Raw genomic sequence first — 24,869 nt, 5'->3', positions numbered from 1 at the left:
CACTCTTTGATGCAGAAGCATCTCTGGGCATGGGAACGATGCCAGTTCCGCACTCACCGCGTTACCGTTGCCCGTGCCCTCGCCGACCAGGTGAATCAAACCGCCTGGCCACACATGTCTGTCCAAGACTGCCGACAGACCTACACCTCTCTCCTGCCACACTACAATCTTGCCGGCAAGGACTCTCCTCACCTCGACGATGCCGACTTCCCAGCCGTCGACGCTCACTTCAGCCGACTCATCAACGATATCTTCTCGATCATCGACGAGTATGGAGATGACGACTTTCCTGCTTCCGCCTACTTCCGTCCAGATTCATCGATCCTCCCGAAAGGACGTGAAGCGAGACCAACCAAATCAAAATGCATCGTCGACATGTCTGCTCTGCAAGCGGTCTTCAACATGCCGAACGTCTTCAGCAAGTCGAAGTCCGGACACAAACGACATGCGATGGGTGGTTCGCTGCCGCTGAACTTCCTACGACAGGCCGAGGGGGAATCTACCGCCGAGCAAAGTCGTCCCATCTCGACTGCAGGGTCATGGTTGAGGAACTCGAAGATGACGAAGATGAATGCTTGAGTCTGACACTGTTTCTTTTGCTGTTTCTTTAGCGATGTTTACTGCGACGCAATAGATGGACCGGCTGGCTGGCTAGCCGCCTTGGCACCTTGTTTTTCTTTTGTACGAGATGGATGATATACCCAGGTAGAACGGCGTTGATTTTAGAGATACCACTCCGCATTTGGGAGACGAATATGCTGTAAGCTATTGTACCATCATCATCATATCAAGTCGATATTGTCTGGCATCACTCAAACTTTGTCACAAGCATGCCGTCCCTCAATTTGACTTCCGATCGCTGCCCACCTTGTCTGGTACTCCCTCGATCGCCGTCCACCTTTGTCCAAGCTTTCTGAACTCTGCTCGTGGAGCGACATTGTGCATCAGCGTCGTACGTTGCATCCAAGTCTGAAACTCCAGATGATCCTTTCACGGAGCTGTCGGCATTCGGTGCTCTGCCACGACCGGCCCGGGATGTACAGGGTCTGGCAGGGGTCATGGCATTTTATCCGGTCATGAGTAGAGGACCCCGTAAGCAAAGTCCGGCTTCCAAATTTGGCGCCATCCTTGAGGGTTCTGAGAATGGTAAGCTGTGATGCAATCGATGACCGAATTTGTCAGATTGTGCTGACCTGGGAGCTGGGCTTGTTGGCCGAAGAACTCCGGAGGGTGGTGTGAGGAATCTCACTGCAATTCCACCGCATCATTTGGGAGTCCGCTGGCGTGACTGGGTAGAACAAGGCTGATGGGCCCTGGAGTCACTTTGGCAAATTGTCAAGCACCGTGCTCCTTCCTTATCTGGCCTTAAGCACGTGGATCATCGGCGCTAGTGGCTAGTCAGATGAATCTCGAAACCTTAGTAGGACTGCTAAAGCTGTGATGCCGTCCGATGCGCGGAATGTATATGTAATTGATACATGTTCATTCACTCTTCTCCATCACACTCTGTCTTGAGCATTTCGACTTCCTTCTAAGCTTGAGCAGCGGGGACTGTATCATTTCACCAGCAGGAAGACGAGGAGACGTTTTGAAAGAGACAGAGCCACCAAGATCGTCGTTTGCATAAGTTGTATTCGCCGCCTATCGAAAGCAATCAAGAGTTGAGAGTTGTTGGTACCAGCAGTGCAAATATCCTGGCCGACCTTGCAGATCCAACCCCGCATGGAGTGCTAATCAGAGCAAGTCGAAAGCTTTCTCCTCCGATCCGTCCTTGTATGTTTTGCAATGCATGCTAAATCCTTCGATGCATCGTAATAGCATCCAGAAATCGAAACCGAATCATGTTGCATGCTCTCCGCGGCGGACTGTTGTCGTCGCAGTGCCGTCTTGTCAAGAGCCGTGATGTCTCATTGCCCACCAGCGTTCTCCGCCAGGCCGCAAGCCTCTCCATTCTGACCTTGTGACGGCCGGAAGAAAGCCATCAAGCCCGAGAAGTAGCCCATCACTCCCTGGTGAGTGCGAGGTTGTGGCTGCCAACGTTGAAATAGATCGGCATAGTGAGCTTGAGCTTCAGCTTCGTTGCAAGGCGGAGGCATCGGGTAGGTCTGCGGGCGCTGCTGGATCTGAGTCTGAACCGCCGGACGACCGGGCAAAGGCCGCATGACGCTGTGGTTGAGGAATCCCGGAGGACCACTATTGCGTCTTCCGAGGTAGTTCTCCTCGTCAGAATCCGCCTCGGTGTCCCTCTCGTCGATATCGTCTTGCTCCGTCTGATCTTCCCGCAGCCTTTCTTGACTTCCTTCACTACCGTCGCTCGCTTGTGCCCTCAGGCGCCGCTGGTAGCGTCTCTGGTTCCTCCGCTGCCCAGTTTTACGCTTTTGGATCATCTCCAGAAGCTTAGCATCGTCGATTTCGTCCACGGGAGCCATGCCTTTGGCGATGCGGTTGTTGTTGTAGATCCTCAGGAGGCGTGGGATGGACCAGCCGATCTTCAGCGCGGCGACGAAGTCGTTGTTGCGAGCGGCTTGCAGGCGGAGGCGGGTGGATCGAGAAGACATGGTGGCAGATCAGCTTCGAGGAGAAGAAGCGGTCTTGTTGATATGGAGAAGCTCTGATGGTGCGGCCGGTCGCCCAAGTCGGAGAGAGGGGTGCGAGATGGAAGAAGAAGCAGAGGAGACGGAAGAAGAAGCAGAGGAGACGAAAGAAGGAGGGTATTCCTATATAGGAAGAAGCTTGGTCCCGTTGGCCTTCGTGGCGGAAACGTGGCGGAAACGTGGCGTCACATGGCGTCATATGAGGCTAGGCTGCGGACGGTCCCGCGCGGCCCGAAGTGAAGTGGCTCGAGTGAATGACTTGAAGTTTTCACATGCGGACGTCTCTATAGTAGAAGACGTTAGCATATGAAACGTAGTCGAGATAAGGTCCGGACCGTTTGATGCCGCCTTTTACGGCCCGAAGTGAAGTGGTTCGAGTAAATGGCTCGAGGCATTCACATGCGTACGTCTTTACAGTAGAAGACGTCGACATGTGAAACGTAGTCGAGATAAGGTCCGGACCGTCTACCGCCGCCCTTTTACGGCCCGAAGTGAAGTGGACGAGTGAATGCTCGAGGCAAGCATATGCGTGTCTTGCAAAGGTGGCCCAAGCAATTACGAATGCGTCTCAAATCCAGCTCCTTCTCGATCGGGTAGTTGGCCACCATCGTCTTTGGTAGATGGACTGACTTTGCAAGTACAGTCAGAGCTGTGCGTACAAGATGTCTCCTTATTCTTGAAATGTTGAGCGGCACGGCTTGTTGTCCGGGGAAAGGACTGGCTGTGCAAGTATAGACAGAGCTATATGTACAACACGTCATTCGGTAACAAGGGCCACCTTCCTGCCTCTCGAAGAGGATATGGACTATGCTCACAGATCCTGTGCTGTACGTATGAAAGCCGTATGCACTGTGGAGCACTCGAGCTTCTGCTTTCTTGCCGCCTTGACCACTCGCGAGCTTCTCATTTTGCCAGAGACACAAGTTGTGCTACTGCTGGTAGAGCATACCGGCTGAAAGATCTCGATTCCTCTTCAGGCCGTGATATCGCAACTCTTCCGCGGTAGAGGGATCAGCCATGTGCTGTGCGTGCGGCGTACGCTATTCTTCTATCTGGTCGAGAACATCGCTGTCAGAGCCATGCATTCGCTGACCTGGCCAATGGTAAACACATCGCTAGTACTGGCAGCAAGCTGCAAGTGCTGTGACACAGTGCTGACAACGGCGTTCTGGAGAACGATTCTTGCCAAATGCGCCCCAGATTTATCTTGTGCTTCCGCCCACGCACGCATCCCGGCAGCCCGGGATATTGGCATCTCGACGTGCCTCCCGGACTGGTCTTGCACAACAGTAGATGACTTCTCTGCCAAGGTCGAACGTAGTTCGAGTGGTCGATGGAATTTCCAGTGACATCGAGAGACGGAAACGGTGGCTGTACGGGTCGTAGGCATTCACCAATCGTGCTTTTGAACTGAATCATGTATCCGACACGGTCAGACGTAGGCTGATAGCTCGCACTTCGTGATATGACAGCTCGCCATGCTGTCTGAATCATGGAGGGAAATGTTGATATAGACAGCACTTCTCAAAGCCTGTCTGCCTGAGTGTGCGGTCAAAGCTGATCCTCGCAGGCGGGATTACGCTCTCTGGTAGGGACCGAGTCCTTGGCAAGTAACCGGCGCCATCAAAGCGTTCGTTCTATTCCGCATTCCCGCGTACTTGTGTGCTTGTACCGTACCACTGTTCGATTGTTTTGCGATCTGAGCGAGTAACAATGACCTTCCCAGGGTTGATCGATGTGGGCATGGCAGCGCAGTATGTATCTCCGGACATCTGCTGGCTTCATGACTCGACTGGTCCGCTTTCTACCTTACCTAGCTTGACTTGCATCGTCCGGATCATGTTACAACCTGTCATCATTCTGTCGATAGACCCCTTGGACCGCGAGAGCTGCTGAGCAATCTCGACAGAGGTCATACCGCTGGCGTGCAGAGCCAGGAGTTTCGATTTTTCCTCTTCCGTCCAGCGCCGTGAACGTCCGGGAGGTACGGCGGAGGGTCTCCCACGTTTAAGCATCTTGTAGACAGCGTATCGCGTTCTGTGTAGCATGGAAGCGATCTCGCCTCGGTCAATTCCAGCCGCGGCCATATCCAGGCATTGAGAAATTTCCTGCGGCGTCCATCGACGGCACGCTCCTCCAGTGCCGTAAAATCCCTTGGGCAAATTTCCTGAGCGCTTGAGCTCTTTGAACTCAGTCGCTGCTGCCTTGACCAAGGGCGACTTGTCGTCTATATGAACGTTGCGGAGCGCCTGGAATCGTGCCTGGACCGAGTTGTAGCCACGTGACAGAAGAGCAGCGATCTGATGGATACTGAGAGTCTCGCGGTGATAACAATATAACAGTCGGGCATCGTCCTCCTCCGAATAACGACCATGTCGATGTGGAGCGTCTCTACATTCATTCCGAGACAACAAGGTGCAGCGAGCTTGGAGTGATTTAGTCGATCGACCAGGGAAAAGCTTCGTGATATGGTCCCAGTTCCGGAACCCCTGCGTCGCTGTGAGAAGGCGCGAGTCTTCCTGCGGAGTAAAACTGGCGGCTGCAAGTCCCTTTCTAGGAGTGTACAAAATCGCGCCTGTGCGGCGCAGTCTCTGTACGCAACCTTTCACAGATATGAAAGATCGGCCGAGCTCGATCGAGATCTGATTGTTTGTCATTCCGGAATTTCGTAGCCCGATTAATGACTCCTCTTCCTTGGTGCTCCACTTCCGACGAGTTCGAGGAGGAGTCTGGGATGAGAGAGTGCGAAGACACATCCATGGGCTCGCATTGGTCTTGGCTCCCAAAGTAGGACCGCAGGCATTTCCTGCAGCTCCAAAGAGACGAAACATGGTCTTCGCGTTATGTCGGGAATATCCAGGCTTCGTTCCAGCCCGAGATCATAGTCGTTTCCAGACGCACCAGCACGCGGAAACTCCTGGTTCAGGAATGCTGCGGCAGATCGTTCAGTTGTGAATTAGTCGAGTCGAATGTGCTTGCAAATGTTCGAAGGGTGTTGTCCTCCTTCGAAGTGGCTTGCATTTTGAATGGCTCGGACCGCCCATCCGCACTATCCCTGTCAGTCGTGCATAGACCGGACCCCTTGCAGAATGAAGAGACGTGAGGCACTTTGCATGGCGATGGAGATTCCGCAGTTGAGAATGAATTCGCTTTGCGAGAAACAATGTCTTGTTACTTGCCTTCGCACACTCAAAGTGCCGGGCTTTTGACGCTGGCCTCCTGGAATGTCCCATTCTTTGTTCTCCTCCTGGTATCGATGGTCGGAATCACAGGTATACTTTTCGATGCGGATCATTGCATTCTCGAGAACATGTGATCGTGTATCTGCTGTACAGGGGCTACCAAGCCTCTCCGCCTGCGTGTTCGAAACCGCGCTCACCGTGAGATGATCAACGCTATGAACCCGCGCGCGAGTGCCGGAGTTGCAATCGCTGTTCAGAGGATTGCTCCTGCTTCAGTACCGCAGGCTCGCCCTCAGTCGCCTCGGCCTTCTCTGTGTGCGTAGCACGAGGACCTTGTTTCAGAAGCCTGTAGTATTTGCACTTGACCGCTGCCCTTGACAATGACAATTTCTCTGCGATCTCATCAAAGCTATGGCCTCTGGCCTTCATGGACAGAAGCTTGAACTTTTGCGGATCGGTCCAGAGCGCACGCATACCATGAAACTTAAACCACTCAGGAAGACTGCCAGATCGTCTGAGCTCCTTGTACTCTTCTGATGCCGCAGCGATGTATGGCGGATCTTTCGATAGTCTGCGCGATCGTGGAAGCGACTGCCAACGACTGCGGAGTGAGTCGTAGGACCGCCCCATAATGTAAGCGGTCTGCGCGAAAGTGAGCTTCTCGTGAACTCGGAGGTGTAGCATCCGAGTGTCGTCCTCTTCGGTATAAAATTGAGCACACGTTTCAGCAGTATCAGCTATCTCGGGATGTGTGGGCGATGTACTCGATTTGAAGCGGATGTTGAATACACGTTTATGGCGGGTCCTCAGCGCCTCCGGGGTCCGATTTACAAACAGTTCGCTGATTTCATGCCACGAGAGTCCTTCTCTTCTTGCGGCCAAGAGGCGGGAGTCATCTTCTGGTGTATAAGATGGACTTCGTGCGCCTTTTTGATGCGAGAGCATGCCTTGCTGGCGCAGTCTGCGCAATTCGTTGTGGACGGCAGACCATGATCTTCCAATTTGCTCTGCTATATCATCGGTCGACCACTTGGCACGAGACAGATTCGCTACCGTTGCCTTTTCTTCCTCACTCCATCTCCGTAGGGTTCTCGGCGCCGAGTGTCGGAGAGTTCTCAGAGAAGTCGAGTCAGTCCGAACGCTTCCGAGTCTTGCGGTGCAAGAGCGAATATTAGCCACTGCTCGGGACAAGAGGAACATCGCGCCGGCTCCAAGTCATTAGAAAACTGGTCTGTTCATGTCGCTGGCATTCGGGTCCCAGTCGGCCAATTCAGATGGCGATCCCACGCTGCGACAGCCTTGACTCTTGCGATTATTGGGCTTTGTGACTCGCGAGCAGAATGTGTCGACCGTATGAGCTTTGGAGGATGCCGGGCGTGGATACGTGAATGTGGTGTTGTCGATGGTTGTGTCACGAGCAACTTTTGTCGAGGAAGGCTCGGGCCCGCCCGCCAGGCGCATATCTCCTGTCGATCATGTCGGCAGCGATCCACAGACGACGAGCAATATACACAATGATCTCGCGAGATGCAAGCAAGTCGGCCTTGTGCAGTAGAGAAGAGATGCTTCGTCAAGGTCTCAAATATCTACACCTCAACTGTCTGCTGCGGTCTGGAGCATGCTCGAGTCACGCGACGTATACGCGCCGTGGAAGCCACCCACGATGGTTTCTTTAGCGTACTGCCTGCTTTCAAACGAAGTGCAAAAGCATGCCAGCGAAAGGAAAGGACAACCAGACACTCGGCGTGAACAATGACATCTTGAGCGAGACCTCTCGGATAAGACTGCTGTGAATCTCCGAGCAGGTTGGAGACTCCCGGGCTCAAGTTTTCCTCGCCCAGCGAAGACATCCCAGAAGAGATTGCCGGGCCGAGAGCATTTCGTCTACACTCAAATTGGCTTTTGGTAAGCTTTTTCAAACACTGTCACTGCTGGATCTCGTCGGGGACATGAAAGCATCTCCGGCGAAGGAGTCGTTCGCTGAAACGTAAGAGCCAGGCGCTGCAGAATCAAAATGTGCAACGCCAACGTTGATCATCGTCGCTGTCGGAACGTTGTAACTGACGATACCCTGATTCATGATGAGTCTGACCCCGAAGTTCGAACGTTCACCCTTCCACGGGTTAAGCTTGGAGGCGATAGAACGTAACGACTAGGGTGAGCTCAGAGTGACACTTTGATTGGGTGTAAAAGCTGTCCTCCCTGCAAATTTGAGTGACATGCTGGGATTTACTCAAAGGCGCCTTCGACGGACCGCAAAGTGATCAAGGAAATCATTGGAGGCGTTCGTGTACCAGATCAAATCTTGGTTGGGCTGGCCTGGATTTGCCTGCAGACGCCGGCGGCTGAGAGGACGGATCCAGTAGGATCATCAAGCATGACTTGTTGGTCTTGCAGGAAGCACCTGCCCAATGCTCATCCATCACTTCCGAAATTGAGTATACAACCATCTCACATACTAGGAGTTGTGCTTCCCTTTCCCCTTGTTCTCACTACTTCTCGCATCGTCGCTCCGTGGAACAGAAATCGTGCGATTTGATCCGCGGCAGCCACGAGGAACTTTCACGCTACTGCATTCACTCGCGTACCACTGTACCACTACCACACTAGCCATCGTGCTCCTTGCCCGCGGGTGGTACGATTACGGCAAGCTGCAGTCTTTCACACCTGCCTCGCAGCTTTCACTCCTCTCCGACAACTCGCAACTCACTCATCGTGAGGCTGGCTGCTATTGCTGTTCCATACCGACGTCCATCCATCCCAGCCGACAACCCATTGCACGACCCAGCCATCCCTTGACAGCGACGCGTCCTCCAAAGGCAAACCATCACAACCATGTCTTCCCAAACCACCTTTGGTGCGACGATCGTGCCGACTCTCCAAACCTCAACACCAGACCGAAACTATCTCCTCGCACCGAAATCCGAATCTCCAGCATTGACGCCGACCGTCTCGAACGATGACACCATGCAAAACTACACAGGCGAGAAGCCCATTTTACCACACAGCCCATTCTACACCCACCCACCCGCATCGAACGAGGTCGTGAACAAGCACTCGCTGTCAGTCTTCGAGAAGGACATCGAGAGTGGTAACACCACGCCTCTTTCCCGACACGACGCCGCGAATCCTTTTTCCAAGAGCCTCGCCGTGGAGAACAGCACAGAATGCACCATGTGGCCATCGAAGCAAACGCTACGGCAGCAAAAGCAGGCGCAGAAGTCGAGGAAGCGGGAGAAGAGCGCTTTTGCTCCGGTCGCCACGCGCTGGGCGAACCTGAGCAAGAAGCAGAAGATGGCCTCGAAGATCTTGCTGGCGTTATTCTTGATTGGTGCGGCGGTCGCGCTGGGCGTTGGTATCAGTGTGGCGGTCAAGGGAGCATACTACGTCTCAGACGGCAGCTCGAAGGCTGTTGGTAATTAAGAGGAGAGGGATTGGTCGGACAAACGGCACGTTTGCGAGCTTCGCAGAGTTGTTTGCGATGCTTGCTTGCAGGGATCGGAATTTCGTATTTGCTTCGCACTGGCATGCCGCTACGACGGAATTACCGTATCGTCATCGATACCACAACGAACTGCTTACCTGCTTCGAGCTGTGTCCTGCATACTGCACGAAGCATTGAGTGCTCGTTTGGCACGGAGTTAAGGAGTTGCAAGGCATTGGCGGATAGCAATATTGATGGACCACATGGCAGAGATGGAGGACATATTGAAGGACATGCATCATTGACTGGGAGCTCAGGCAGTGTGGGACCATTATGTGTACATAGGCTGGTCCGGAATACTGTGCCTCTACATAATCTTATTGAGGACGGGTTGAGAGACAGCGCGCCTTCGCGACGCATTTCATACCAGAAAGGTAGTATTGACTGGACGATTCGAAAGATACCTAATGAGGTGTGACTTTCGCTCGGGCTTCCGGAGCTGGACAAACGGAACTATTCGCGCGGCATCTCAAGGATGATATGGACGCAGACTGCCACAAGACAAGGAACTGCACGCCCGACCAAGGACTCGAAGCCTCGTGGAGAATTCGAAGATACTGAACGGCACAAGATCGGGACATGCACGTCAAGAAAGGACTTCACGCCTCACAATCAAATCGAAGACATGCTCATCCCCGTCCACAATTCACACCTTGCCAACGCATCCTGCAGAGCTATCCCACATGGCTGTGCTCGAGGACGAGCTCGATGGTATATAATAACCCTCGAGACCACGCCTGTGCTGGCCGACAATCAGACGCTTTACAAGCCATCAGTGGAATTTTACAGTTCCTACATATGTTTGGCCATCCTGTTCAACATGTAAGCTGTTCAGCCTTCTCCCACTATCACGCCATCCATGGAACTCATGTATGTCCTGTAGCAAAGGCATGCAGCTCCGCGGGCTCCTCATGACCATCTTCAGCTTGCAGCTCCTGCACACCACTGTACTCGCCCAGACGGGGTTCCACCACTGCCAATGCTGTAGCAAGTTCGACAACGCAGTCGACAAAGACGCCACGCGTAATGCATGCGAAGAACTCTCACATGCACGACAGCGGTAACGTGCATTGCTACACCATCGCCGGTCGTACGATCACGGACCCTGGCTTTGCGTGGCACTGCGCCGAACATGACTCTGAGGGTGTGGATTTCAATCATTTGCTGTACTCACACTGCTGGCAGATTGGATCATGTGAGAACGGAACGATCTGGTGGTGTCTATGCTCAAGCTCCTGGACGAAGGCCGAGGCGCGGTCAACGGCTGTGAAGCTCATGGGCGTCTTGGAGTCTCCATGGAGGAATGAAACAGAGACGAAGAAGACGGAGACCCTGTTCGGTATGCTGCTACATCTATGCAAGCCATGCGCCCTCACATGCTAACCCTCCCACTCTTCAGCGCCTCCCAGTCAGCTCTGGTATATGGCTTATAACTCGTCCCACCCGGCGGCAACCAGAACACCTTGTCCTTACTCCCCGACTTTTCGATCAAGTCCAGATCTACGCCCTCTCGCTTCGCCTGCCCTTTCTGGATCTTGAAAGTGCCAGTGTACGACAGCTGCGGCGCGACTCGCAAGAAGTATGGCACAGCATACCGTGGCAGCTTGTCCAGCACGAATTTGCCCAGACCTGCGACGTCCAAGTTCTCCGGCATGAGACCCTCTGTCAATACGATCGTCGCACATCCACATCTTCCGTCGGCGTTTGGCACCGCGACGCCGTATACGTTGGCTTCTGCGATTTGATCCCAGCCTCCGAGCACGTCCGAGACCTCGTTTGTGCTGACGTTCTCACTCTTCCAGCGGAACGTGTCGCCGAGTCGATCGACAAAGTATACTCGTCCATCGGCGTCTGTTCTGTGCACATCTCCACTGCGAAACCACAGATCGCCCTTCTCAGACACATTCCTCATCCACCTCTTATCCGACGCACCCTGATTCTTGAAGTACCCCATGAACACCACATCCTTCATTGCCTCATCAACTCTATGAAACACCTCTCCCGGCTCACCAACATTACACCTCACCACCCACCCATCCTCATCCCTAACCACCTCTTCCGTATCTGGATCGATCCGACAATGCACCTCCCGATTACCCATTCGATGATTCCACAACGCACCCCTGATGCCAATACACGACCTTCCAAAATCTCCCTTGTTCGCATTAAACGTCGCACCCAACCCATCCGTCGCAGCATACAACTCATGAATGACAGGGATATTGAACCTTTCCCGAAATCGTTCCCACACATCCGGCCTCATACCATTACCCCACGCGACTTGCACTTTATGCTTCTTCTCCAACGGATGCACCGGAGCATTCACCAAGTACCGACACAACTCGCCGACATACTGCAGGATATTCGCGCCACTATCCGCGACTTCAGGCCAGAAGGTCTTGTGCGAGAATTTCCTGCCCAGTCGCATCGAGGCGCCAGCGTGGATGACGGGCGTGGTACACAACCCCTGCGCGGCGCCGTGGTAGAGCGGGAGACAGGTGTAGAACTTGTCGCTTGGGGTGAGCTTCAAATGTGCGGCTGTGCTGCGGGCGACGTTGGTAGTGCGGCCGGAGATCATCATTACGCCTTTGGGGAGTCCCGTAGTGCCGGAGGTGTAAATCAGGGAGCGGGTGTCGCTGGATTTGATGCCTTGAGTGCGGGATGATGGGAGAGGAGTGGAGTCGCGGAACGTGGCGAAGAGGGCTTCGTCGTAGTAGATGATGGTCACGCCGGAGGCTTCTAGGTCGGCGCGGCAGGGTTCCAGTCGTTCAGCGGTTTCTTTGTCGGCGATTATGTAGCGTGGTTCACAGAGCTGGGAGTTGAGGTCAGCGAGGGTGGAGATGATTGGAGATGATTACACTGACCTTGACAGAGTGCGTCAACGCATTGTCCGTCAAGTTGTGGTTGATGAAACTCTGACACGCTCCAATACCATCAATCGCAAACCACAACATCAAATACTCCGCACTATTCGGTCCACTAATCGCCACCATCTCACTCCTCCTCACCCCCAAATCATTCATCAACCAATTTCCCACTCTCTGCAGATCCGCGTGAAATTGCTTGTACGTCCACGACCGACTTTGGTACTCGAGGAAGGTGTGATTGGGAATGTCCCTCTTCGCCCAATTTTGGAGGTCATGGTAGAGGAGCAATTCGTTCCGGGCTTCTTTGTCGGCGATGAACTTTTGGGCTTCAGCGGCAGCGTTGTCGAGGTTTCCTTTGTTGAGGTCTTCGCAGATGTGGAATTTGGCGTCCAAGTAGGCGGCGGCGGCTGCTACGGCGGCTGCTATGGTGGCTTTGTGGGCGTGGCTAGTCAGTCGGGTTTGATTCTAAGGGACGTCTGAGATGCTGCTTACCTGCCATCCTTGAGCCTTGCCCTTGAAAGCGTTGTGGATTGGATCAATTCGAAACGATTTATTAGTCTCAGAGCTGCAGAACGTCGAAGAGAAGACGAACAGCTCCATCCGAGAGATCTTGTGAAGTTGGCAAGGTAGTCCTCGACCTCGGATATGCCACCAACCAACCCCACAGGGTCCGGCATTCACAGCACAATGCAGCCTCTAGCCGCTACTAGTGCAAAGTCAGGCGATCCTGGGATAGACCTGGGTGCAGGGACAACCTATCGCAGTATGACTTCCTTCTTCCTTCTCATCGTATACCACTACATTGTCCGTCGCACTTCGTACCACAATCACGCTGTCACCTCGCTCCCTACGAGAGCGATCTTGTTGCATAGCTCGCGTGGTCTGCAGATCCGGTTATCGCGGCTACAAAAGATGTCGAGTCTGAACTACCGAGAGTGCCGTAGGACTTTCACCGCAATTCTTCTCGTACACATCTTTGCATTAAGTCCTCCACTAGTACTACCAATCCCGCGTCGTTCTGCTCGCACAAGTGCTCTTATTGCTTAATGAAGGGGAAGGACCCGGCAGAACGCAATTCCATCATCCCTCAACAACCCATGGCCGTCTAGATCGCCACATTCCAAGCAATGACATCCGGATCCAGCGCTTTCCAGACGAAAGGCATACCTTGACTAAGTCCGTCGGGTCCAAACTTTCGGCTCTTGATAGCCTCGCTGCGAGCGTACATAGTCGACTTGAAATCCTCATTGGCTACACGTGCACTCGGATGACTCCTCGCCAACAACTCGTCGCTGTCGAACATGTGAACCAAAGTGCGGTTCGTGCCTGCGTACTGCGGTCGCGCGAACTTGGCGGAGAAGTCGATGGTGGCCAGCGCTTTGTCGAGGCCCGGAAGATACGAGACCACATCCGTGACTCCCTTCGCGTCTGGGACGGGTTTGTACAAGGCGATCGGGTGGAATGGAAGCACCCCCGAGCCTTCCAGCAGCTCGTTCAGATTGACGGTGTGGTGCGCAATGGAGGCGATGAAGCCGAAGTGGGCCATCAAATCGGCAAGGTCGGAGACACTACGGATTGTCGCCTTGGTTGGGAAGTCGAACACTTGCGCCGTGTCGGCTTCAGCGAGCCATGCTTGGAGCTCGACATCGCCGTCGACTGCGTCGATGGAGTCATAGTAGGAGTCGCAGAAAATGCCAGTAAAGGACCTTATAGCGTCGTAGAGAGGCTTGGCGTCTTCGTAGTAAGGGAAGTGCTTCAGCTCTGGACCGTCGGGACTTTCAATCAGCCCGCGGCGCTTGAGATTGGCGTGGAAGTAGTTCGCTTGCACGGCGCTCGCATAGCCGTTGAAGTAGGTCTCGTTGGAGAACAATCCAGCAGCTGCACCGGAGAGACCAAAATATTTGTCCACTCCCGCACCAGGAGCTAGCAGAGCTTCGGTGGCGACTGTGCGAAACCCGAATGTTGCGTACATCACTGTTGGGAACAGTTAGTCACCGATGGGATTTGAGAGAGAGAATGACTCGTTGTACTTGCCTCTGTCCAACAGACCTAGCAGCGGATGTTGTCCGCTCATTGTCCGCTGTGCAGCTAGGCCAGCAGCTTCAAGCACGAGATGAGTGCGCGAAAGGTGGTCCCACTGGCCCATGAAGAAGTCGTTCACATTGAACATCATCTTCGCCAACAACCAGTCATCAGGGGCATCGGCAGGCGTGTATATAAGGTTGCTCCCGGTGTTTGTCCTGATCGCGAGAGGAAGGAAGTCGCCGTTGACGGGAGATATGTAGAACAGTGCGTCGCAGTTGGCAGAGTACTGAGTAGCCCGAGGCAGACTGCTTTGATTCCGGTGGTCGACGTAGAACAAACGTCCAGTATGTAGCAGTTGGCTTGCGGTCTGACCGACGAGCGAAGTAGCTTGGTCAATGGGGACCTCAAATGGCAACGGCTCGTCTTTGCCGAGTCGTCGGACCGCGTACGGGTTGAGGGACAAACGCTCCATTGAGAACAAAAGGTCCTGCGTGTAATTCGTCAAGAGTCCCAAGGCCGGTCCATCGCCAGCCGAGCTGAGCTCCCACTCACGATCGTACAGCTTCGTGTAGTCGTCGAGCGTCGCAAGACCGTTATACTGGATCGTTCGCGGTCAACAGCTCATCCGCGAAAACGACGGCCAAGGGAAATCATTACCTGAGCTGTCGAGTCCTTTGCCTTTGCATAGTCCACGCTCTCGAGTTTCCTTTGGTTTGCGGACTCCGCGATAACGATCGTCGTGTCGACCTTGTTCCGGATCTCTCCAAGTGTTCCAGCGGCACTCCAAGGCCCAATGAGCACGGGTGGGCCATATAGCCACCCATCACGCCGGTTTCGAAGATCTTCTGCTCTTGAAGTTGGGTTGTTGTCATTTTTGGGAACTGTGTATGGCAGAGATTCCCGCTTTGAAATGTTGTCGACTGGTAGCGAAGGACTCAGTGGATGAGAAATGACGGGCAGGAGAAGCGACCCGCATATGACGGCCCAACGAAGGATCGGATCGGTTGGCTGCATTGTTACTACAATGGACGTAAGGAGTGCAGAATGCAGAGTGGGAAACGAACGCCTAGGTCAAAATTTGGCAAAGACGCAGTATAAGAATGGACATTGATGCTCCCACGCTCGGTGACAATGTCTTAATGACCACGGGCGAAAGTGAGACAACGCTGCAGACCGAGTCCGGAGAATCGCTGGGCGGATCTCGGTCGTGGTCGGCATGCCAGCTCCAAACCCGGAATGTTGCTGGTCGTGTCTCGGTGACTAGGTCGTGCTCAGAATGCCAGCTCCAAACCTGGAATATCGCTCGTCGTGTCTCGGTGACTGGATCGTGATCAGCATGCCAGCTCCAAACATATTGCTGGTCGTGTCTTGGTGACTCGGTCGTGGTAAGCACGCCAGCTCCAAACCCGGAACAAATATTGCTGGTCGTGTCTCGGCGACTCGATCGTGGTCAGCATGCCAGCTCCAAAAACCCGGAATATTGCTGGTCGTGTCTCGGTCGTAGTCGGCATGTCAGCTCTTAGCGTAGCTCAGGTGAGAATTACCTGTTCGGGACGGAGTTTCACGGGCCTCTGGGACACAAGCCCGTGGACGCAAAGCAATGCTTAGTTCCGTCGTGAACAATTTCTCACGGGATGAAAGCTTGCCGCTTCGTGCAGAGTAGCTGCCACAGCCTTCTTGCAATGTTGCTCGGATGCAAAGCCACTGATCTGAAAATAAAGAACCGACCGCAAGAGGGCAGCATCGTACGGATGCTCTCCGGGTTTCACATACCTGTCTGGAGGAAATGCAATGGCCATTTAGGTGCTCCAATCGTCCATGGGACCGAACACGTCTCAGATCGAAGGACATCGTTCCCGATTCCACGTGCAGGATCTTGCTGTAGGTCCAGGAACCGACGTTTCGCGGTCGTGGCATACTTCGGCCTTTTGGAGAGTATCCATTCTTGCAATATGTGAGGGTCCATGTGCCTGCTGTTGCGGAAGAAATCTGGCAATTGAATGCATCGGAGTAGCCACCGGCTTTGCAAGACAATAGAAGGGTATACCGGCACTTGAATGGTTTTCTTCCTTGTTAACAAGTCATTGACCTCAGGCCAGGTTTGGAAGATGGGATGAACAGGACAGCACTCCGGGCAGGATTGAGTCCCTCAAACGGCGGGATCGGTCGGCTGGGCTGCACAGGTTCAACTATCGTGCAAGCTGGGAGAATTACTACACGTGTACATTCTCTGCAGAGGATTCGTGTGTATTGCAGCCGCCAAGAGCGGCAACAACCGCTCCCTGCAAAGACGTCCTTCATGCTTTGTCAAGCTGCGATCATGTGATGGGAGGAGTGTTCCGGGAAAGGAAAGGGTTGGCATCAGCAACGAGAGAGAAGTGGCGTCCGAAAAAGTTTTGTGGATATAGGTATTACTCTTCCGCTTGCTTTTTGAACAACAAAACGCCGCGAACCAAGCCAACTCATCTGCTAGCTGAGCAGATCATGTATTTTTCGACGAATACCCGCGTTGTGCTGTCTCCCAACACCCACTCAAATAGCAAATGCACTAACCCTTGTTGTACAGAAACTCCATGTCACCCTCATTCTCAATCATGACATCTCTAGAAGACCTGTACCGCAACCGTTAGCCACATGTACATCTCTCGCTCATTCAAAGCTTGATTCAACTCACCAAGGCAAGACCACCAACGAGGAGAAGTCCAAAGGTCGAAGCGGAAAGCTTGTCAGCCGCGCCCTGCGAAGGCTCGATGGAAGAACCGGGCATGGCACCAGTTCCGCTAGCGGAGGCTGGAGAGACGGCAGTGCCGTTGGCCTTGTAGGGTGGAGTGGCTCCGTATGGACTTGGGCCACCTGGACCTGGAGCTGCTCCGTTGACTGGGCTGGAGTTGGTGTCGCTTGGAGTCGTTCCGACTGGAGAGACGTCGGTTGGAGGAGTTCCAGCTGGGGCTGCTCCACCGCTTGGAGGAGAGCCGGCTGGGCCGCTTGCTTCGCCGCTTGGAGGAGTTCCGGCTGAACCGCTTGCGCCGCCGCTTGGAGGAGTGTACCCTGGAGCAGCGCCGCCAGCTCCGCCAGCTGGTGTTCCGGCGGGAGCGGCTCCGTTGGGAGGAGTTCCTTGTGGTGACTGTCCGGTCGGAGGAGTGCCAGCTGGAGCGCCTCCGGCCGGAGCTCCGTTAGAAGGAGTGTATCCTGGAGCAGCTCCACCAGGAGAAGATCCGGCTGGCGAGGCTCCGTTGGGAGGAGAAGGAGGTCCTTGCGGGGATGGACCGCTTGGAGGAGTTCCAGCTGGGGCTACGACGGTAGTGCAGGTTGATGTGGACGCCGGGGCAGCTCCGCCAGGAGGAGATCCAGCTGGCATGGCTCCATTGGGAGGTGGTGGAGGAGGTCCGTGTGGGCCAGGTGGTGGAGGAGATCCAGCTGGGCCACCGTTCGCTGGAGGGCTGGCGTACGTTGGGGAGGTCTGCTTCGGCGGAGGCGCGGGCGCACCACCGTTGGGAGGTGGTGGAGGTGGTCCCTGTGGAGATGTTCCACCAGGAGGACCAGGCGGCGCAGCTCCGTTGGGCGGTGGTGGAGGAGATCCGTGGCCAGGTGGTGGTGGAGGAGGACCTTGTGGAGATGGTGGCCCGGCAGGCGTTCCAGCTGGAGCTGCTTCGGTAGTGCAGGTTGTGGAAGCGGGCGCACCACCGTTCGGAGCCGGTGGCATGGCCGGCGCTGGTGGGTGGCCCTCTGGCTGTGGGCTGGCGGGCGCTGGTGGGTGACCCTCGGGCTGTGGGCTGGCCGGCGCTGGTGGGTGGCCCTCTGGCTGTGGGCTGGCGGGAGCTGGTGGGTGACCCTCTGGCTGTGGGTTGCCGCCCGCCGGAGGACTGGCGTACGTCGGGGAGGTCTGCATGGGCACGGGCGCGGGCGCACCACCATTTGGAGCTGGTGGTGCGGTGCCTTGCTCTTGATCCTCGCACGATGGTCCCTCCATATCTGTTGGTGCGTTGTGAGCATCGGCTGGTGGGTGAGCATCGGCTGGTGGGTGAGCATCGGCTGGTGGGTGAGCATCGGCTGGTGGGTGTGCATCTGCTGGAGCACCGGAACCTCCCTGACCGCTGGAGTATTCTGGGGCACCGTTCGAGGGCTGCCCGGCGGCGTTCGCGTCTTGAGGGCTCTGGCCCTGGCCACCAGAGTATGATGGGGCAACCGCGGCGGAAGCTCCGGCGGCGGCCATGGCCACGGTAAAGACAGTAGAGAACTTCATGTTGAGCGTTGGCTGATGTGGTTTGTAACGAATGTGGTTTGTTGAAGGTCGATGAAGATTGTTATTAAAGGTTGTTCGAGAATGGCAATAGTGGTCTGACGGGTCAATTAGCCCGATAGCGAGAGTGTGCGATGAAGGATGGAGAGAAGCTGGAATCCAGACTCGAGAGTGCCTCTTATACACGAAGGGCCGACCCTGACCTTTGATCCGCCGCCGCATTGCGTAGAAGGGATCGTTCTTCGACAGTGCGATTGGTCAATGCTCGGCCACGCAAGCGATGTTTCAATCGAAAGGCTGATCGATACAGGGATGAAAACGCGACACAGCCAGCTAAAACCTACGAAATCTGCAAGGACAGTGCTCGAGTGTAGCAACGTGCTGCTGCACTGTCCTCTCTAACGTCTCGACGTACCTGGATAGTGGTTGTCGGAACGGTAAGCGTGGCGGGAGCCGCATTGAAGGACCGTCGTTTCAGCTGTTGTCTGGACGTTGTTACGGAAAATGTACAGCCATCGTGTATTTTCGGCGGCGGTCAGAGTCAGCTTTGATACAGTAGTGGTAGCAACGCCGGACACTGCAATTTCTGCCATCCGCCTCGGCGCCTTCCATGACGGCAATCGTGATGTCGCTGTGGGGGCTGTTTTGACTCTGGTTCTCACTCATCGTTGTTCGCTCCTTCATCAGTCGAGAGGGTCAGAATGGTCCTTTTGCCATAGCTTTGCCGAACACAGTGCTCGTTGGCTGTGCACCACTGGCGAACTCCCAGGCTGTGCAGTAGCAACCTCGATTGAGCCGTCATCTCATTTGGGGCCAAGTTTGGACATGTTGCGATACAGGTCGAGCCGTCACCTCATCTGGGCCCAAAATTGGACATGCTGCGAAGCAGCTCGAGACGACGCAGGAATTGAGTACACGGCTCGCTCCCGATATACAGTGTAACGCGAAGATTGTGGAAGTTCCGCATATCGATCGAGCCTGCAGCCAGCCACGGAGGTGTCTTAGACCACCTGTTTCCATTGTTCTGCGTGGGCCGACTCAGGACAACTGCTGAGCGATCTCGCCTTGTCTGCTGTCCGCCTTTGTGCAACGATGCGGCCGCCTGCATGACCTGCTTGCACGTCACAACAGGTTGCACCATCGTGGATATTCCGCATCGCTCGTGAGTGCCGTCTGAAGCACGTCTCGCTCTTTCTGGTATGCTCGTCTCTGATCTGTATGGCATCGCTGGAGGACGAGTCGGAGGGACCCATGACGTCTCTCCGCGACTTGAAACTCCATCCAGCTCCTTTGTAAGTCATGGCCGTTGTCCGAGGCGTCACAGTTGAGAGGTCGTGCCGAGGACCTTCTCGTGATCGTGGTAATGGCACCCAGAGTCAAACCTGAGGCATGTGTTGTTGTGCCCACGGTATGAGGTGTCAGTAGGTACCTCAGGCAAGGAAGAATGGAGGATGAGCAAGGTATGTGGTCTAAGGTAAGCCCATCTACCACGTGGCAGGCGTTTCCCAATTAGACTTCGAGGGCTGAAAGAGCCAATTCGAAGAAGCTTTTGTGGGGCTTTTCGGTGTTGGTGGTCGTGCTGCAGTGGTGGTGGCTCTCAAAGCACGTGCGAACATCAACACGACCGGCATCAATCCAATCCCTCGTGTTGCACGTCACACAACGTCGTGTCGACGGTCTCCCTACCGCTGTCCTGTCCTTTCTGACTCCTCATTTCTCTGCATTGTCGCCCTCACTGCTCTGGCACACAGCCGCAGTGCTGACGCGAGCCCACGCGGTGAAAGGGGCCTCGCAGTCGCCAGCAACACAACCGCGCCGTTGCACATTGCAAATTGCATGCGGCACAGTCTCTCCTTCACGCCAAGCCAACACAGCATTGCATCACGAAACGCCGACAGTCCGCTCACACCGACCTTGCGACCATGGCGACCATCAGCAAGCGGCAACAAGCTCGCAGCGAGCGTATGCTGCAAGAGCTCATTCGAGGCGTCCCAGGAAACGATCGATGCGCCGACTGCACCGCGAAGAATCCGGGATGGGCGAGTTGGAACCTGGGCATATTCCTGTGCATGCGGTGTGCGGCATTGCACCGAAAGCTGGGAACTCACGTGTCCAAAGTCAAGTCGCTGTCGATGGACTCGTGGAGTGCTGAGCAGGTCGAACACATGAAGGGCGTGGGCAACGTGGTTAGCAACCGCATCTACAACCCGCAAAGTGTGCGAGCGGACATTCCGGTGGACATTGACGAGGTGGACGCGGCGATGGAAAAGTACATCCGCGCCAAGTACGACACGAGAACTCTCGGTGGCCCGACACCGCGCGGCAATGCAGCTGGAGCGAGCCAGAGGTCGCAGCATACCGGTAGCACTGGCACAGGTGGTGGGTCCGACGAGCCTCAAGACTTGCCTCCGAAACCGAAGAAGCGATTCGGATTCACATTTCGATCCACGAGCTCCGCGCTACCCACCACGCAACCAGATCGATGGACTCCGCCACTTTCGCCTGCATACACCGGCAGCGATAGAGAGAGACGCTCACCATTGCCAGACAGACCGCAGAGAAAGTCGAGCCAGCTATTCAGCAAGAGGATGGCAACAGTTGAAAACAACTTCGGTCTGAAATTGGAGAGGCTGCAAGAGATGGGATTTCCTGATCAGATGAAGAACTCAGAGGTGCTCAAGAGCATGAACGGCAATCTGGAGAAGACCGTAGAGGCGCTGACGAGGTTGGGAGAGGCTACCAAGCCAATCTTGAGGAAGAAGTCTTCGGCACCACGCGTGTTGACTCCTGTCTCGATGGGCAGTACGGGAGCGAATGGTATCAGCGTTGAGAAGAGGACAACGGCGAACGAGGATCCATGGGCGATCCGCGAGGAGAAGCTCTCTGTGCCATCGCGTGCATCATCTGTGCCTCCAGTGGTGACGACAGAGTCAACATCTTGGAATCCATTCTTGGCCCAATCGCAGCCGATACAACAAGCACAACAACAGCAGCAGCAGTCGTTGGAGAGCAGTTTTGGTGGTTTGCAGGTTTCTCAGACGAATGGAACGCAGAACTATGGCAACCAGCAAGCATACTTGCAGAACAATGGCTTCACACAAACTGCCAGTCCGTGGGATCAACCACAGCAGCTAATGCAGCCACCGCCTCAGCAATTCCAGCAACCGACCGCCCTTGCTCACAACAACCCGTTCTTGCAGCAGCAATCTCAACCTCAAACGTCCACAACAAGCAATCCATGGGCACAGCAAGCGTCATTCCAACAACCTACACCCGCAAATCAGCAAGCGTTCCAGTCACATGTGCAGACTTCTCAGCAGCAGGGCTTTCAGCAACCTGCACAGGCTCAACAAGCTTATCAGCAATCGTCTGCGATCCAGCAACCGAACAACCCGTGGGGTACAAGCTGGCAGCAACAATCCTCGCAGCCGCAGCCACAGACCGCCTCACCGCAACCCTTCTACGGACAGCAGAACGATTTTTTCTCGCTGCCACAGCCGACTCAAGCACAGACTGAGCCTCTTCCACAAACTCAATTCCAATCGCAGCCGCAGTATCAGTCGCAGCAGCAAACGAGCCCCTTTTCCACGACCGGCCAAAATCCATACCAACAGCACATGCAACAACCCCAGCAAGCACCCGTGCAACAGATACAGACAGCACAATACGTTCAACAACCCCAATCACAATACACCTACTCCCAACCTCAACCACAGCAACAATCCCAATTCCAATCCTTCCCTCAGCAACAACAGCAACTCGCGCCCCGTCACGACAAGACCTCCATCCTGGCCCTTTATGGGCAACCTCAATTGGCACCTCCACGTCCCCTTCAATCTCTCCCCGAGGACGCTGTCCCGCAACGGCAAGTCCCTCAACGCAGCGCCACCATGCCGCCCTCGTTCTCCGGGAACGCCAACCCCTTCGGACCCCCTGCCACTCACGGTCCACCCGGCGGTACCGCGCGGCACGTCAGCAACGAGAGCGTGGACTTTCAGGGGATGCCGAATGGACGGCACTCTCCCGATGCGTTTGCGGGGTTGAGTGCGCGATATATGCGTTGAGAGACTGGGCGTTTTTGGGTCGCCTATGATTGTGCCTTGATTCAAAGGAGAGAGCCATAATGTGCGACTGCGCTATTGGCGTTAGTTCCAGCCGTATGAAAATGGCTTGAAGAAGAGAGAGACACGAAATGCATAGCGTTGGTTTTGCTGGGGGTTTTTGTTTTGTGATTTTTGGCATGATGGGTGGAAAAGTTGATGTTTTTGTAAAGAGGAATCACACACCCGCGGGTGAAAGTGAATAGCGTTCACGGTAGCATACCAATGCAGCGCGATTATGTGTACAGCTTTCACTCTCTTGTGGAACGCGAACGGTGAGGGAGCTTCTGCGATCGCTGTGACTGACAGTGCTGGCGGATGGCCGGTTCTCGTTCCGAATCGCGATCCTCGATGGAGACATACCTCTGCATTTCGCATCGCTCGATCTGGAGAAAAGCTCTTCCATCGCGCTTGGTTGCTCGCAGCTGACAGACGGTCACAGCATCAAGATCGAAATCAATCCCACCAAATTCGACCTCGACCGCTTCTCCGCCGCAGAGCCACGACGTGCCGTTGATCATTCTGGATCAAATCCGCCCTCGACTCCCTCATCGCAGCGTGCGTGTTGCAATACTCCGGCTGGAAAGGCCCGAGCAACGAAGGCTCACGCATGCCCACCGCCCACACGCGGATCCGCTCGTGGGAAAGCTCGGGCGGGTCTGGTCATCGTCCGCTGGCTCATCTATAATGTGCTGCGGAATGCTTTCGAGCCTGTCACAGGCTGCATGAACGGTACGATGTGTCACTGCCTCTCATTCCCATGGGTCTTTGGGCTCAATTGTCGGGCCCGTGATCTGACCAAGGCATGATTTGCCAGGCACAACGAATGGCGAGGGACTTTCTGCAAGAGATGGGAAAGACTGTGCTGGTCATGGCGGACTCAAGAATGGTGTGTTGTACTGTCGTCGAGCGACGCAGAAGACGTGAAATTCTCCACGGCCAGTACCAATGGCCATGCAGTCGTCAGCGTGGATAGTTGTCAGGTGACTCACGCTGACAACTGGAGCGATGTAGCATCGATCGAGTGCATGAGTTCCTGTGTTCTCATTTGAATTGTGTGCTTTCCTAGTCTCAGTTCCTCAGTCCACGCCCAGTTAGCGCGGTTTCGACGCCTACTGTTCGTGGTCTGAGGGTCCGAACGCCGAATTTGGGAGATAGAGCGCAGCATTAGTATAGAATTTACACCTTAATAAAGCGCAGCATCGTTTCGGCCCTAAACACAAGAACGCAACAACGAAACTAGTTATTAAAAATCCGGCACTATAACTTTGTAGAGCCGAGTCTTGCGATTCGAACGGTGTATTAATTATTTAAATCCGACGCCAAACGAAAGCTGTAATAGAGCTCGCGCAAATTCTTCGGAATTCTAATTTGTTAGGCGAAAAACAGGAAAATGCGAGCTCTATTAGGGCACGCAAAACACACTTAAATTTTCTATGCGATACGCCGTTCGAATCGCAAGACTCGGCTCTACAAAGTTACAGTGCCGGATTTTTGAAAAAGGTCGTTGTTGTTGCGCTGTCGCGTGCTGCGCTGCATCTCCCAAAATCCGGCTTAGGCCCTCAGACCCTCTCAGGCGAGGCGCTCGAAGAGGTTAGTGCTCGCTGGCTGAGAGTGGTCTGTGCTTCTGAGACTAGTGCTTTCCAAGCAACGGAACCCGAAGCATCGTCTGATCAATCAGCAAAGGGACGGAGTTCCGAATGAGGAAGCCTCTGCGAATGGCGTGAGCGACAACGTCCATGATCCCGGCAATGAAGTGATGTGAACCATGAGATGAGCTGATGAGCCTGATGATGGGAACTTGTCTCGTTTGCTCAATCACATGGAATGGCATGACCATCAGGCCATGTTGTTTCCCAAATCACAGCTGGCTCCAAATATAATGCCCATGCACAATCTGGCTCGTACGAAGCGGGAAAGCTCTGCAAATGGAGTGAGCGATCCCGGTAGATAAGTGATGTAGATCATGACAAGAGCTCATGAGCCTGATGGGACGTCGTCTCAGTTCTCAATCACATATCATGACCATCAGGCCATGTTATTTTCAATCCCAGCTGGCTCCAAATGCCCATGCAACATCTGGCTCGTGCACACAGGAACGGCGCGGGATCAGTTCCCCCAATGTCCACGGCATGCATGATCGACGCACTGGTGATGGTGTCGACGATTTACTGTAATTTGATGATGCTGACACGAAGTAAGAGCTTGTCTCTTGCTTTTCAAAAGCTCTCTTCCCGGCTTCCGTAGTCTCGGCAATTCCTCGGTGGTTCTTGCCGTTAGCATGGCACTACCTGGGACTTCACGTCGCTGTGCTGTCTCATACGGTACGTCCAGTCGAAAGCTGGGCACGATGCTGGAATTGGAGAAGACTGAACAT

The 24,869-nt window shown here is 54.6% G+C and overlaps 7 protein-coding genes across 7 annotated transcripts; 3 read left to right on the top strand and 4 right to left on the bottom strand.

Annotated features, from left to right (window-relative positions):
* On the top strand, nucleotides 1–806 carry MYCGRDRAFT_105173 (uncharacterized protein; the record flags this gene model as incomplete). Its single annotated transcript, XM_003851129.1, has 1 exon — nucleotides 1–806. One exon carries the CDS (start codon nucleotides 10–12, stop codon nucleotides 577–579), a length of 570 nt encoding a protein of 189 aa, XP_003851177.1.
* A 1,101-nt stretch (nucleotides 807–1,907) lies between these two features.
* MYCGRDRAFT_94429 (uncharacterized protein) lies at nucleotides 1,908–2,558 on the bottom strand (the record flags this gene model as incomplete). The annotated part of the gene is made up of 1 exon (XM_003850632.1): nucleotides 1,908–2,558. One exon carries the CDS (start codon nucleotides 2,556–2,558, stop codon nucleotides 1,908–1,910), a length of 651 nt encoding a protein of 216 aa, XP_003850680.1.
* Nucleotides 2,559–3,073: 515 nt separating this feature from the next.
* On the bottom strand, nucleotides 3,074–4,339 carry MYCGRDRAFT_94428 (uncharacterized protein; the record flags this gene model as incomplete). Its single annotated transcript, XM_003850631.1, has 5 exons — nucleotides 3,074–3,223; nucleotides 3,410–3,523; nucleotides 3,688–3,762; nucleotides 3,822–4,079; nucleotides 4,253–4,339. 5 exons carry the CDS (start codon nucleotides 4,337–4,339, stop codon nucleotides 3,074–3,076), a joined length of 684 nt encoding a protein of 227 aa, XP_003850679.1.
* Nucleotides 4,340–8,511: 4,172 nt separating this feature from the next.
* Nucleotides 8,512–9,199, top strand: MYCGRDRAFT_110160 (uncharacterized protein; the record flags this gene model as incomplete). Its single annotated transcript, XM_003851130.1, has 1 exon — nucleotides 8,512–9,199. One exon carries the CDS (start codon nucleotides 8,612–8,614, stop codon nucleotides 9,197–9,199), a length of 588 nt encoding a protein of 195 aa, XP_003851178.1.
* Nucleotides 9,200–10,632: 1,433 nt separating this feature from the next.
* On the bottom strand, nucleotides 10,633–12,550 carry MgFAT1 (fatty acid transporter protein; the record flags this gene model as incomplete). Its single annotated transcript, XM_003850630.1, has 2 exons — nucleotides 10,633–12,072; nucleotides 12,125–12,550. Coding segments are annotated over 2 exons (1,866 nt in total), but the record flags the coding sequence as incomplete, so codon positions are not given.
* Nucleotides 12,551–13,256: 706 nt separating this feature from the next.
* On the bottom strand, nucleotides 13,257–15,040 carry MYCGRDRAFT_12169 (uncharacterized protein; the record flags this gene model as incomplete). The annotated part of the gene is made up of 3 exons (XM_003850629.1): nucleotides 13,257–14,071; nucleotides 14,123–14,750; nucleotides 14,810–15,040. Coding segments are annotated over 3 exons (1,674 nt in total), but the record flags the coding sequence as incomplete, so codon positions are not given.
* A 4,796-nt stretch (nucleotides 15,041–19,836) lies between these two features.
* Nucleotides 19,837–22,577, top strand: MYCGRDRAFT_110159 (uncharacterized protein; the record flags this gene model as incomplete). Its single annotated transcript, XM_003851131.1, has 2 exons — nucleotides 19,837–19,866; nucleotides 20,240–22,577. 2 exons carry the CDS (start codon nucleotides 19,837–19,839, stop codon nucleotides 22,454–22,456), a joined length of 2,247 nt encoding a protein of 748 aa, XP_003851179.1.
* Between the last annotated feature and the right edge of the window lie 2,292 nt (nucleotides 22,578–24,869).

This window comes from Zymoseptoria tritici, chromosome 7, assembly GCF_000219625.1.
Source record: "Zymoseptoria tritici IPO323 chromosome 7, whole genome shotgun sequence".
Taxonomy (NCBI): domain Eukaryota; kingdom Fungi; phylum Ascomycota; class Dothideomycetes; order Mycosphaerellales; family Mycosphaerellaceae; genus Zymoseptoria; species Zymoseptoria tritici.
The sequence above is the reverse complement of the archived record's forward strand: the minus strand, read 5'-3'. Positions and strand labels throughout refer to the sequence as shown.